Raw genomic sequence first — 14,026 nt, 5'->3', positions numbered from 1 at the left:
TCTCTGTCTCTCTCTCTCTCTCTCTCTCTCTGTCTCTCTCTCTCTGTCTCTCTGTCTCTCTCTCTCTCTCTCTCTCTCTCTCTCTCTCTCTCTCTCTCTCTCTCTCTCTCTCTCTCTCTCTCTATCTCTCTCTCTCTCTCTCTCTCTCTCTCTCTCTCTCTCTCTCTCTCTCTCTCTCTCTCTCTCTTTCTCTGTCTGTCTCTCTCTCGCCCAGTTCACTCAAGTACAAAATGAAGGTTTTACACTACATGAATTTCTAAGGAGCCTTTCGCCACTAATTTTCTGTTATCCTACAGCTCACATTAAGTTTACAATCCCTAAAAGCTCCCAACTTTTTTCACATGAATTATCTAGCCACACACCCATGGCAATTCAGAACTTGTGAAGCTGATTTTTTTTTTTCACTCAAGAATAAGAATTTGCATTTATGCCTATTGAATTTCATCTCATTTGGCAAAGGTTTCTATCCTTTGAGCTCTTTTCTGGACCTAATAATGTCATACACCATGTTAACTATCTTGTGATTTCAAAGCCCACCTCATACACTTACATGTGTTACACTGGGCAAGTCACTTAACAACTGTCCGTCTCAGTTTCCTCATCTGTAAAATGAAAAGGCTGACCTCTAAAATCACTTCCAACTCTAAATGTATAATCCTATGATCTGTCCAAGCCTTTTTCCAATTCACAGATTGGAAAAGCATGTCACCTACACCTTAATCCAAGGTAATAATAAAAATGTTGATCATCAAAGATACAAGACTAGTTCCCAGGGGACAAATCCCATTAAAGACCAAATTACACTGGACATGGAGTCCAAATATAAAGGTTCTAATCTTTGTTCTGCCTATAACTTAACCTTTTTGTTCATTGATTCCCTATGTGTAATATATGGGAGAGTGAAAGATTCCTGATTCTTTCCAAGAAAAGTGCCTTATTTTTCTAGATTAACTAGGCTAATGGAAAGGACTAGATAAGCAAAAAGCATGTTTAAACTGAACCATTTCTTCTCAATTAGTCATCTCTACAGAAAGATCTATTTAATTTATAGGTTAAAAAGAAGCCCAACCAAAGCAGCATGCTGTAGTATATAATAGGCAGATATGTATATATGTAGCATATATACACATACACATATATTATATGTAGTATATATGGCATATATACCATGTAGTATATGTAGTGTATTTTATGTATGTAATAGCCAATAAGGTTTATAAAACACTTTAAACACATTATCTGATTTTATTGATTTGATCAATCAATAAACAAGCATTTATTAATCCCTTTCTAAATACTAGGCACTTGGATAAATGCAAGAGATATAAAGACATAAGAAAAATAGTCCCTGCCCTCAAGTTGCTTCTGCTCTGAGAGGGAGGTAGATAATGTGTACATATATAATATTGAGAAGGGAGAACATGGATAGCTGGGGGGTATTAGGAAAAGCTTCAGGTAGAAAGTTTGACTTGAGTCTAGAAGAAACCTAGGGATCCCAAGAGAGAAAGGGGAAGGAGGGAAGGCATCCCAGGCAGGTGGGACAGCACATACTAAGACACAAAAATGGACACTGGGTGTGCAGAATGACAAAGTCAGTATGATTGAATCATAGAGTTCATGGATTAGAATAGCATGTAAGAGACTAGAAGGGTATGAAGGGGCCAGGTTTTGAAAAGCTTTAAATGCCAAACAGAGGGTGTAATAAGGAAATAGGGAATTGTTAGAATTCATTGGGGAGGTAGTGGTGAAGAGAGTAGGAGCAGTTAAAGAGGGTAAAAGGAACACTGTCAGATCTGAATTTTAGAAAAATCATTTGGTGTGTGCAGGATGGATTGGAATAAAGAGAAGATTGAAGTAATGAAGAAGAAAATAGGACACGACTGCAGTAGTCTGGACAAATAATAATGATGAGGGCCTGAATTAGGATGATGATTGCATGAGTAAAGAGGAGAGATGTGCAAGAGATGCTGTAAAAATAGAAAACTACAAGATCTAGCAACCAACTATCCATGTAAGGTGAGGGAGAGTGAATACGACACCAAGATTTTAAACCTAGGTGACCAGAAGGAAGTTTGGAAGACAGGTGGGTTTGGGAGGAAAGATAATGAGTTTTATACTGGAAAGATAAGGAGATACAGACAGGACATCTAATTTAAAATGTCCAGTAGGGCAATTCATGATAAGACCCTGGTAGACAACTGCTATTAACAGCCCCATTTTGCAGATGAACAAGAAAGAAGGCTCTTTGGATTTGGAGTCAGAAGGCATAGGTTCCTATCCCATTACAACTTACAGGCTACTTACAGCCTGTGTGACATTAGGCTAGTCACTTTGACTCTCTGGAGGCCAAGTGAGGGTGTGGACTGGAGAACCTTCAGCTTGGAGGCCACGTGTGGCCCTCTAGGTCCTCAAGTGCAATCCTTCGACTGAAGTCAAACTTCACAGAACAAATCCCTGTTCTATGAAGTCTGGCTTTAGTCAAAGGGATGAATTCAGGACCTAGAGGACCACATGTGGCCTCCAGGCTGAAGGTTGCCAATCTCTGACCTAGATGTTGTTTGAGGTTATTTCCAGTGCTAAATCCTATGATCTAATGAACACAGCTTTGGTGGCTGATGGCTTTGACCATGAGAGAAGATAGGTGTTAACTTTAGAAATCTAGTGGGTCAAGTAATTAAGCAGAAATTATAACAGCATCAAAGTAAGAACAACTTGGACAACTCTGTTAAGTGATAACTCCCATTTAGTATTACTAATATTTTGAGGAAAATCATAGTAGGAAAAAGTGTGAGGGGTGGGTAAGTGGCACAGTGAATAGAGCACCAGTCCTGGAGTCAGCAGGACCTGAGTTCAAATCTGGCCTCAGACACTTAATACTTACTACCCATGTGACCTTGGGCAAGTCATTTAACCCCAATTGCCCTGCCTTCTCCCCTCTGAAAAAAAAGAAAGGAAAAAGTGTGTGTGTGTATGTGTGTGTGTGTGCATAGTGCTACACTTGTGCATATTTTTAAACAACTAAAGACAATACTACACATGTATGGATAGGTACATTCTTCAAGTTTATCCAAAAGTCTAAGTCAAAGGTCAACAAACCAATTTAATTCAAACTAGTTATCAGTTTCAAAACCAATATAAATGATTTTTTTCACTTAATTGACTATGAATAAACTATAAACAAATAAACTAGTTGTTTTAAGATAGTAAAAAGAAATTGCAGGAAAATGAGATTGATGAGGCCTAGTTGATCTACAAGTCATAATATAGTTAGGAAAACAGTATACAGAGTGTCCCTAAAGTCTTGGGTCACCTTATGTGTTGTATGTCAAGGAAAAGACTGTCATTAAAAAAAAAGGATTCTGTTTTCAAGTACAGACAATAAAAAGTATTAATAAATAGACATTTTTCATCAAAGGAAAGAAGTTCATAATAGAACCAAAATTGCAGAATTTGAATAGCTGTTAAAGATATTTGTTAATGAACTGAAAAATGGGCTTTATAGTGAAGTGGAAAAATACTAATGAAACACATTTATTCGAAGACTAAGAGGATTAAAAGGAACCCCTGAAGGAACTTACAAAACCAGGAAAGTGAGCAAGGTTAGGGGCAGCCTAAATTCAAAGCAAGTATATGAAAACTACTTCCCAAGAGTAATTTGTTGGCCTCTTAGGAATGGTCTAAGCAGTCTCCAATATCCCTTGCATGTAATATCCTATCTCCTCCAACCCCATTCTCCCTCCTACTGATCTCATAGGTCTGGAGATCTGTGACCAGGAAGGAGAATGAAAAGCAAACTAATCAGTGCAGGAGTTCAGTGACAGAGCTGATAATGAGGAGCAGACAATATCTCACTAGCTGGAATAGTCAGCAACAACAACAGAGGAACAATATCTTAGACTTTAGAAAGGGGTAGAAGATGACATGGAAAATATTATACATCCATTATATTAAATTGAGGGTCTCTGCTTGCCAAGAATACTGCATTTAGTTTTCATCACCTCATTTCAAAAAGTACAAGCAGGGAGGATCTCTTTAAAAAGCCAACAGAAAGGGGGAGATAGAGGAAAAAGTTTAGGGGTGCTGCTTATAGTTTGGAAAGAAGGCTAAGTAAAGAAGTAACTTATGTAGACAAAGAGAAAACTGAATCACAAACTAGACTCTCTTTTTTTATTTAGAGCAACGTAGGAATATTTGATGAAGAGGCCATGGATTTCAAAGTAAGCCAAGTTAAGGGCAGCTAGGTGTCGAAGTGAATAGAGCACCAGCCCTGGAATCAGGAGGACATGAGTTCAAATTTGACCTTAGACGCTTAACACAAAAACTAGTTGCGTGACCTTGGGCAAGTCACTTAACCCCAACTGCCCTCCAAAAAAAAAAGGCAAAAAAAAGTAAGCCAAGTATTGATCTACCTTATTAATTGGTCTAACTCACAAAAATTGGAGATTGGATCTCACAGAACATGGAAAATCATATTTTTGGTGTCATCTTTCATTGCTATTGGTCCAAAGAAATGAGGCAGAAAAACATACCTTCAATTAATGGAATCAAAAGGAAAGAATGAGATTCTGTAACTTAATTTAATTACTATATAATTTGGATAAAATGATGGAAGTTTCATTATTATACTTCTGTTCACTGTCAGCTCATGAGCTGAGAAGAAATATGTGGAAAACCCTTCCCTATTGTAAAACACCGTCCAAGTGACCCAGTGCATTCTGGGCCTTTTATGCCTTCCTCAGTTCCCTCTGGCAGAGGCCACTGACCATCTGTTTCAGTGTGGCAATCTTCTTGTCTCTGTGGGTGACTTGTACATGTCTTTTTGAGTAAATAAAGACCAGTACTACACTGTGGAAACATAATTTTTAAGACATTATATACTGATTCTCAGTGACACAACACAGAGATGATTCTGTTTCAAGACTGAAATCTTTAGTGAGGGCATAAATGCCAACTGCTTTGTTTATTTGTCAGAGGACTCACAATGTATGGCCATGTTTTTTAAAAACACCTCAATTGTAAAGGTTCAAAGACAACAGAGACCTAAACAAAATCTTCCCACCCCTAACCCCTAATTGATCATTAAACTGAATTTATTGTCCATCATTGTGGTAGGCAGTCTCCTTGGCTCAAGAATCTGGAATGTCTACTCTTTCCCAGGCTTCCAAGTCCCAAGAGATTGGGATTTTGTTGAGACTGTCTCCTCAAATAAGCAGTGGCGCAGAGGGGGGTAAGGGGAGAAATTGGGGAAAGGGCCAGAAAGAAAGCTTGGCCCTTTGATGAACGAGATAAGAACTGAGACAAGCTCTCCCTGCAGCCAGAGGTGGCAGGGAAGGATCCTAGAGGAGCCCCATGGGGAAGTGTTTGCTTTCTCTCCCCCACCCCCTTCCCCCATTAAGTACCAGGGACTTCTCTTTGGAATCCCATCTCGCTTCCAAGGCCCAGAGAAGTGCAGGCCCTAGTAGCCTCCTTCCATGCTCGGACAGGTGGGGAAAAAAACTGAGAAGAGCAGGAGTGAAAAAGAAAACCCCTAGTCCCATCACTTGCATGTGGCGGCGGCGGCGGCAGTCGCTGCCAGCCCAACCGCACGCACGAGTCTCAGCTCCACAAATGTCACAGTTTCAAAGAGCTCTTGCTTCTGTCCTGGGGCGCATCGTTAGCCAGCCCAAGCTCACTTGCAGTACACCAGAGCCTTCAGCTCCTCCGATCCCTCCTGGAGCGCTTGTCACAAGAGGGCGATTGAATTTAAGCGAGGGGGGAGGAGGAGGTACACTCAAAAAGTGATCTCTGCGCCTGGTCCCTCAAACCAGGAAATGCAAAGACTGTCTCACACTCCCCCAAACACCTATCCTGCAGTGACCCCCCGTCGTCTCTCCTGAACCAGGACGTAACACCTCCCCCCCCCCCCCCCCCCCCCCCCCCCCCCCATCCCCTCATCTCCCTGGCTGCCCCCTGCCCATCAACTCTCCCTGCTCTCCAAAAACCAATTCCTCTCGCCGTCCCCCAAACCCTCAGAAGGAGGGTAACAAAACACAGGAAAGAAGGGATAGGGCTTCAGGAGATGAGGGGGTGGGGGTGGAATGAGGGTGGGAAAAATGAGAGATGGGAGCCGCGCTTCACCCACCTTTGCCTGCCCCGGAGGTGCCCTCGTCGGCCTGGTTAAACTCGAAAAGAAAATCAAAGTCAAACTCCTGGTCTTCTTCCAGACCGGTCATGTCTGAATCTCTGGGGGAGAGAGACACCGCCTCCCTTTCTCTCTCCCGCCTCCCCCCCCCCCCACTCTCTCCTAAAGTCTGTAGTACTGTTGGGGGTTGGGGGTTGTTTTTGGGAGGGGGTAAAGGGGAGGGGGTCTTATTAGCCTCCTGCCCTCCTCTCTTGAGGAGCCTCCCGAGGACCCCGACTAGCCAAGTGCAGACGCCTCCTGGACGACCACGGGAGCAAAGGGGAAGAAGGTGGAGTTGGAGCAGAGGAAGAGGAATGGGGGAGCAACTTTCTTCTTGCCCCCCACTCGACTACTGTCTGCCTCTCCCTTTCTAAACCTCCGGCTGCTTCTAAGTCCCTGGGACACCTGTTGATCCACTGCGAGGAGAGAGAGGGAGAGAAAGCCTTCGACGCTGCTCCGCTGGCCCCAGCAAGAAGGGTCGCTGGCCCAGGCAGGGTCAGGCTGGAGCAGTGAAGTTCCCCTCCGGGCCAGTCTCACCCTCTCTCTGCTCAGTCCTCTCTCTCTGGCTCTCCCACCCCCGCCTGTTCTTAGCAAAGTGGGTGTAATTCAATCGCTCGGGGCTGAAGGACCAGGTAGAGAGAGCTGAGCTCCGCTCCGCGGCTGCTACCGCCTCTGCTGCAGGCGTCCTCTTGGGCTGTAATGTGACTCTCACCCTGTGCGGCTGTATCTCCCTCCCTTCTCTTCCCTCCCTCTCTCTCCCTCTGTTGATGTTTCCGGGTTTATATAAACAAGCTGCTCTGCAGTCCACCCGGCTTCCTTGTTTTAAAATAAACTCTCTACGTAAGTTAAAGCAAAAGCCCTTTTATTTTTTTCCCTTGCTATCTTTTGACACGGCTGGCCTCCCCTTTCCCCACAGTGAACAGGATGGAGAAGAGTGAGGCTGGTGTGTGTGTGTGTGGGTGTGTGTGGGTGTGTGTATGTGTGTGTGTGTGTGTGTGTGTGTGTGTGTGTGTGTGTTCATCTCTCATCTCCCCTCGTGGTCTTTCCAAACTTCTGAATTCCAGATAACTACATGACTCCGATTCGAGTTCCCCTCATGCGCGCGCGCGCGCGCACACACACACACACACACACACACACACTTAAGCAAAACTGAAAAGTTGTGGAACCACACAACACATACACATTCACACATACCCTTCACTCCCCAAAAGATAAACACATGCCCTGAAACTTTAGTCTCTCTTTAGACCCACTGCGACCCAAACTTCCATCATGTTCCCCTCGTTACCTTTTCACTTTGTTCCATTTTTCTAACTCTTTTAATCTAAAGATAGGGCTGGTAAAACTGGGGAATATCTCTGGACCAGTACCAGCACGACTGATGCTTATTAGCTACAAATCCTGAAGCTTGAAGGAAAGAAGAAAGGAATCCTAGAGGGAGATGGGCCACATATCATCAGTCATGGTGACAAATAACACATATTACCTGAGTTTCAAGTTGCAGAACCAAACACTACCCTTTTTCCCTTGGCTAAGTTATTCTGATGCAGTCCAATGCCCTTCCCAATAGTCCAAGAGACATAATTTACCCTTGTGTAGACAATTATATCGGAAGGGGAAAAAACAGAAGGGATGGTGATGTGATTGAAAGAGCTTCTGGAGGCTGATACATGTCCGGGTTACAATCTCCATTGCTAACATTTAATTTTGTTTCTAAACAAACCTATGACAAAATGTACTTCAAAGTACTAATTTAGGCTGAGGAGAAAATCCTGATGGGAATTATGATGCGGGAAATAGTTTCAGGACCTATCCGATGCCTAAACATTCATCAAAGCCAGAGAGATGTAAAAATGATTTAGTGTGAGCCTGTGTGAAAGTTGGTGCTCTGATCACTGAAGAGTTCTGTGTAGTTTCTATAAAATGAAGCTCAACAAAGGTGAAAAAAAGATAGCATTTTCCTACTCCCTTTAAAGACACCTAACCTAGGGCTACTAAAGGTCATTCTTTAAATCCAGGGTTTTGAAAAGTCAGTAGTAAGGACTATAATTCACCTTGTCTCCTTGGAGTAAGTTTACTTACATCTCCAGCTAGCTCTGGAATCTACTACATGCAAATTCTTTCAATGGCCCAGAAGCCAGGTCTAAGTTGAACTTGTAGATCTCCCAGAGTTTAAGGCTGGGTTTCAAAGGAATATTTTTTCCAAGTAGTTATGGAAGATCCTTGCAACTCAGAATCATAAACTTAGAGAATACCATTTTCCAGGCCCCATGGCTAAAAGAATTATCAGGAAGTGCCAGGAAAATCTAGCTTTTTCCATGAGGATGGATTATGTATTTTTTTTATTTTTTCTTTTCATAATTAAGCACTGCATTGCTTACAAATTGTTTATTAAGCTTTACACAAGGCTGGCACACATCTGCCCTTGGTTTTGCTTCAGGCATTTTACTTACAGGCTGATGTTTAACTTGTGGTAACCATTGACTTGCGTTAGCATTGTTCAGAGCATTCCCCTTCTTTAAAAAAAAAAAAAAGCAAGTGGCCCATTCTTTCTTTTCAGTGATAACTCTAAAGTTTAAAAAGATTTTTTTCTGTGTATGTGTGGGTCTTTGTGATGTATCCACTGGTGAGCAATTCTGTGAATTCTTTGTAGTATTTCTTTTTTAAACTTTCTTTGCTCCCAGCTGTTGTTCTAGCTTTCAGGACTGAATCACCAGTGTATGTAAAGGCCTTGGCACCCAATTAAAACCACCATCTGGAATAGCAGGGGAATGAAAGATCATGGAGGTAAATTAATGGTGAAGAGGGTCTGAGAATCACAAAAGAAAGACCAGGGACAGTGGTAAGGATATCATGTGCCACTCTAAAGACTAATAAAAATGAATCTTATTTTTAACACTGGGGACTCATTGACCCTGCCATTTGGTGAGAGGCACCAAAAAAACAGGATACTTCCCAGATGTTTTTCCTTCAGTGATCCTCAACTGCTGATTTTCTCCAGTGATAAACTCCATTCTAGTCTGGCCTGATTTATTTTCTAGTAACAATCCCTAGTTAAAGAGGTTGGTGGTGAGTTTGGTGGGTTTTTATTGTTGTTTGGGGCTCTTAAAAATTTTTTTTTTTTGAATAGAGGGTCTGACTTCTTTTGAAAAATCCATTCTCATTTTTAACACACCTACAATCACGCGCACACGCACACACACACTTCAACTCCAAAAGTCCTTATTATCTGTTTGGACTATGTCCGATGAAGCCATGTCCTACAGGCTTCTACAGAGATGATAAACTTACCTACCTCCCTCCACACCCGTAGGTTACCACCTGATTTCATCACCTCCTAACTTACAGGAAAACAAGAATGCTTGTTTACCCAGTGGCCAGATACACTAATTTCCAATCTTGTTTTACCTCCCTATACAATGGAAAAACAGAAAAATGTGGAGCAAGCCTGGAAAATACCCTCTCTCTCTTCTTTCCCAGTACCATATTCTGGTCTAGCTAACACATGTGCCTTGCATCTTCTGAAAGGTTCAGAGTGATTTGGCTGGGGTTTGATTTGCCCATTCAGCAGATATTAGTGTCTCCAATGAAATGTTTAGCTTGGCCCACTTCCTCACTGAAGCTATGTGATGTTAATAGGATACAAAGCTCAAGTGTTGGTATGTGATAAGGCTAGGTACAAGCCTATGCCATTTACGAATCTGGGTTAGAAAACAACTCCATTAAATTAAGTGGTGGGAGAACACAGAAAGCTTTGTTCGGTTTAGTTCTTTAGAACCCTTGGGGTGTTCTGTGGGATGGAGAAACTTCTTGAATGGGTGAGTACCTGCAGGGCCTAAAAGGACTAGTTCTCCATATTCCCCGGACTTTGAAAAACAGCCACAACGCTTTCAGGAACAACAATTTTTAATGAGCTTCAACCCAGATGCTTCTAGATTTTTGGGAGATGCCAAAGAATCATTGAGATGCTCTGTGACCATCTGATGTTTTAATCACTCTTTCCATCAGAAATGAGTAATGGAATAGTCTCTGCATTTTATACTAGTGCATAAAATAGTATCTTTTCTTCACCCAGAATGATCAGGCAGTGGTAGACCTTAATTTACAAGGAGCAATTTGCTCCTTGAAGAGTTTGCCTATGTATTTACAAGATTAGATCATACTTTCTGGTTGGCCTAAATTTTTAGTTCCTCTAAAATATATCAACACTTATTTATTCAAGCTAATTACTGAAGATAGCTTGTGGTGTTTTGATAAAGATATTTATAAAATTTTCTTAACTAGAAAACCATAAAACCCTCTCCTTTTAAAAGTTGACTTTTTCCTTGTGAAAGATGTTTACTTATTAGAGGATGGAATACTGAAAGTTTGTTTTGAATAAAGTGAAACCTAGACTGTATTATGGCTGCATTATGTCCAACATCCTTAAGAACTAGGTAGGAAACACTTTCAAACAGATGTGTTCTAAGCTTCCTGAAACTTTCCTATTGACAAAAATCCCTTCTTGAACATTTTTAAAAGACTGTTGTAAAAGAACAGAAAATGTGAGCAAGCTTTAAATAATATGCCACAAACACTGAAAAATTTTGATCAAAAACACTTATACAGAGTCGGATATGTTTATACTTATATGGAGTCCTTCGTTTAAAATCAGGGAGTAATAGGGTAATTTCAAGGACAAGGGGTCTTTAAAACTGGCAATATTTGCAAACTGATGTACTACACATAGAGGTAATCATATTTGAAAATAATAAAATCAAAGCATTTCATTTATACTCCGGGTCACTAGTGTTTGACGGTTGGGATAAAGAGAAGCAATCACTCATTTGACAGGAAAGACTTGCTTTTTAGAAACAATTTAAGCAAAGTACAGCAGTTGTGTTTAAGTAGCTTAGAAACTGATAAGTAATCACAAGTTTATACGATCTAATTAACATTTCAAAAGTATGATATTAAACATCCGTTACTAGATTGTTTTCAAATAACTTATTCTGAAGTCTACTCTAGGAAGGATTTTTTTTCCTTTTCCTTTTTTTTTTTTTTTTAAGCGGAGAGGAGGCAGATTTGGAGTGGAACAAGTAAACTGTGGCCAAAATCTTGAGCACAGAAGTTATGAATTACAACTCAAAGCTACAAATTCAGGAGAATCCCATAATTAATTTAACCTAATTAGTGGTTACTTGATAGGAGATATAAACTACTTTCCGGGTGTCAGTGCCTACCCTCCATTTCCAAGGCTTTGGTGTGATTTTCCCCACAATAATAAAGAGTATAAATGAAATGAACTTGACTGATACCTTTCAAACTATTTTTCAACATTTTCTGAAGTGGTTTTCTAATTTTTGTAAGAATTAAGCGGTTTTAATTAGAGGGCAACAGGTTTTATTATATTTCATCATGTCACGAGCCAGATTTACCTGCCATTGTCCCTCACATTTAGTGGTTTAACTGGAACCAACAAGCTACATTCAATCTGCAAAGTGCAATTTGTCAACATCCATATAAAATACTTTACAGATAGGGAAAGGCAATAGTGTTCGAAATCTTAAGGATTCTATTTATTCTAAATCAAGCAATTCCAAGGATGGTCTCTCCTTTCTCAAAGAAGCGACATTTCATCCTAAAGTAAAACACATTGTTTTGGATTGATGGCTTTAACCCCCACAAAAGAAAAAAGGGCAAGCACGACTATTGCATTTTTTCCCCTGAGTTTTCTACAATCTTACTCCAATCTAAGCATCCAGAAGTGAAGGCCAAGTTCGTGCAGTCAGCGCAAGAGGAAGAGGAGACACCTATTGGCAAGAAGTCGCATTCAAAATCAAGGCTGCTTTGGGGAAACACCAGGGGGACACCGCTTCCCAATCACTGCAGCCAGCCAGCGCCAGCAGCTCCGTCAAAGTCCGCGCGCCTTCTTCTCCAGCCTCAGTGCACCCCAGGTGCCCCTAGCCTTCTCGACACAGTTACCTCCGTCCTCCTACCCATCACCTACCCATCTACCCTCAACGCTCCCCCAACCCCCAGTCTAGACGTTCGAATGTTTCTGTATTCCTCTCCCCCTCCCTCCAGGAGCTCCAGAATTCTGACCAGAGCAGGAGAGAATCGGCAAAGTTACACATATCAAATAAAGAATAGGAGAAGGAGAGGGGAGGGGGAGAGACAGAAACCGATGAATTTACCTTCTTCAGCTGACTTCATTGTGGTGGCAGCCGCGGTGAAAGCGCAAGAGGGGGACTGCAAATCCACCAAAGTTTCTCTCCCGCAAGCTGGAGCCGGAGGTCCAAATGGAAACTTGGAAGACACTGGAAAGCTGGTGCTTGGCATCCACTCGGCAGCGGTGTGAGGAGGTGGTGGGTCTCTCTCTCTCTCTCTCTCTCTCTCTCTCTCTCTCTCTCTCTCTCTCTCTCTCTCTCTCTCTCTCTTCTCTCTCTCTCGCTCGCTCTCGCTCTCTGCGTTCCCTTCCCTCCCGCCCACCCGCTCTCCCTCCCGCCGGCTCTTTCTCCCTTCTGCCGGTTCCCTTTTCCCCTATGCTTCTTTCACTCTCGGTCTCTCCCCTTTACCCTGCGCTCCCCTAAGCTGTCTGCTTTTTTCCCTCCTTTTTCCCCCTTGTAATGTAGGGAACAACTGGAGTTTGTGTTTTCCAAGTGGAAACTCAAACGCTTTCCACCTACGGAAAGGGGGAAAAAAACCCTTAAGCTAATAGCAGCCTTCCCCAGTGAAATGTCATTGAGGTGCGTGTATGTGCGCGCCTGGGTTGTTAAGAGCACCAAGTAGCGCTGTTGCTGCTGCTGCTGTTGCTGCTGCTGCTGCTGCTGTTGCTGCAGTCCTGATTAAGAGAGGGAGGGGGGAGAGAGCACTTGGGAAGTTTATTCTTCTCTCTCTTTCTTTCTCTCTCCCCTCTCTTTCTTGCCCTCTGTCTCTCTCTCACTCACTCACTCTTTTTCTTTCCCTGTCTTAGTGGTGTTTATTTTGCTCAGTGAGTTTGAAGTCTCTAAGTCTCTCTCTGACGCAGGGCAGCTCTCTCTGACTGCTGCCTTTTTAAAGCTGGAAAACACCCTCCCCGCCTCCTCTCCTCACACCCCCCTCCCCTCCCCGTGACATCACAATCCTGCCAGCTCCCCTCTTCGGCAGCAGTCTGCGAGGAGCCAGCAGGAGGCAAGAAAAGTCTTCGATATAAGAAGAAAAGTACTAGAGTCGTCCTCCTCTTCGGCTTCATCCACGTCTCCCCCTCCCCACACACCTCCTCACCCCCGCCACTGCCACCCTTGGCTGCTACTTCTTCTTGAAGCTGCTTCTTGTGTCCTGCGGTTGCTTCACAAAGTCACATTTCTAATAAGCACATAAATTAGCAAACTAATTAAAAACTTGAAAGTCTCTCTGTGTATATGTGAGTTTACATAAGCAGCGCATTTATTTAATGAAAGGAGGGAGGGGTGGAAGGGGAGGAGGATGGTTTTGCAGAGAGAGCCTTGCATGCTGAAGTCATTATGTAAAATAGCAGGCTTCCCCCACTGGAAATTTGGAAAAGAGCTTCAACTGGCAGGCAATAGAAAGGAAAATCCCATTCCGTTAAATTACTAACAGACTTGATGGATTTGATTTCAATCGTGGAGATTTATTGTTATTATTATTATTATTTATGATGATGTAAATATCTCAGCAACAGTTTGCCCAGTTGGTTGCACTGCCCAGTAGTAAAGAGTGTAGGAGGAATCTGCCCAAATTTTCAAGCTACCTCTTCTTTCCACCCACCCCCATCCCTGTCTTGTGACCCAACCCTAGCCCATATAGGGCAGAGTGGTATTTTACAGGAGAAACTATGGAGATTCTAACTAAGTGTGTATAGCCTGCCTTGGTGGGGGGGGG

General features: G+C 42.4%; 1 protein-coding gene across 4 annotated transcripts in view; it reads right to left on the bottom strand.

Annotated features, from left to right (window-relative positions):
• NFATC1 (nuclear factor of activated T cells 1) overlaps positions 1-12,557 on the bottom strand; it is a 212,402-nt gene extending 199,845 nt beyond the window's left edge. For 3 of the 4 annotated variants that reach the window (XM_069095005.1, XM_069095007.1, XM_069095008.1), the window contains exon 1: positions 12,340-12,557. In XM_069095005.1, coding sequence (XP_068951106.1) covers positions 12,340-12,484 — 145 coding nt within the window. In that variant the 5' untranslated portion in view covers positions 12,485-12,557. Of the gene's footprint in view, positions 1-6,121; positions 6,919-12,339 lie in introns of those variants that run through there. The other variant, XM_069095006.1, reaches the window with a different exon arrangement.
• Positions 12,558-14,026: the final 1,469 nt, after the last annotated feature.

The sequence above is a fragment of the Petaurus breviceps genome, unplaced genomic scaffold, assembly GCF_028583685.1.
Source record: "Petaurus breviceps papuanus isolate PSGF00001 unplaced genomic scaffold, PetGlider_PUasm1.0 224, whole genome shotgun sequence".
NCBI lineage: Eukaryota > Metazoa > Chordata > Mammalia > Diprotodontia > Petauridae > Petaurus > Petaurus breviceps.
The sequence above is the reverse complement of the archived record's forward strand: the minus strand, read 5'-3'. Positions and strand labels throughout refer to the sequence as shown.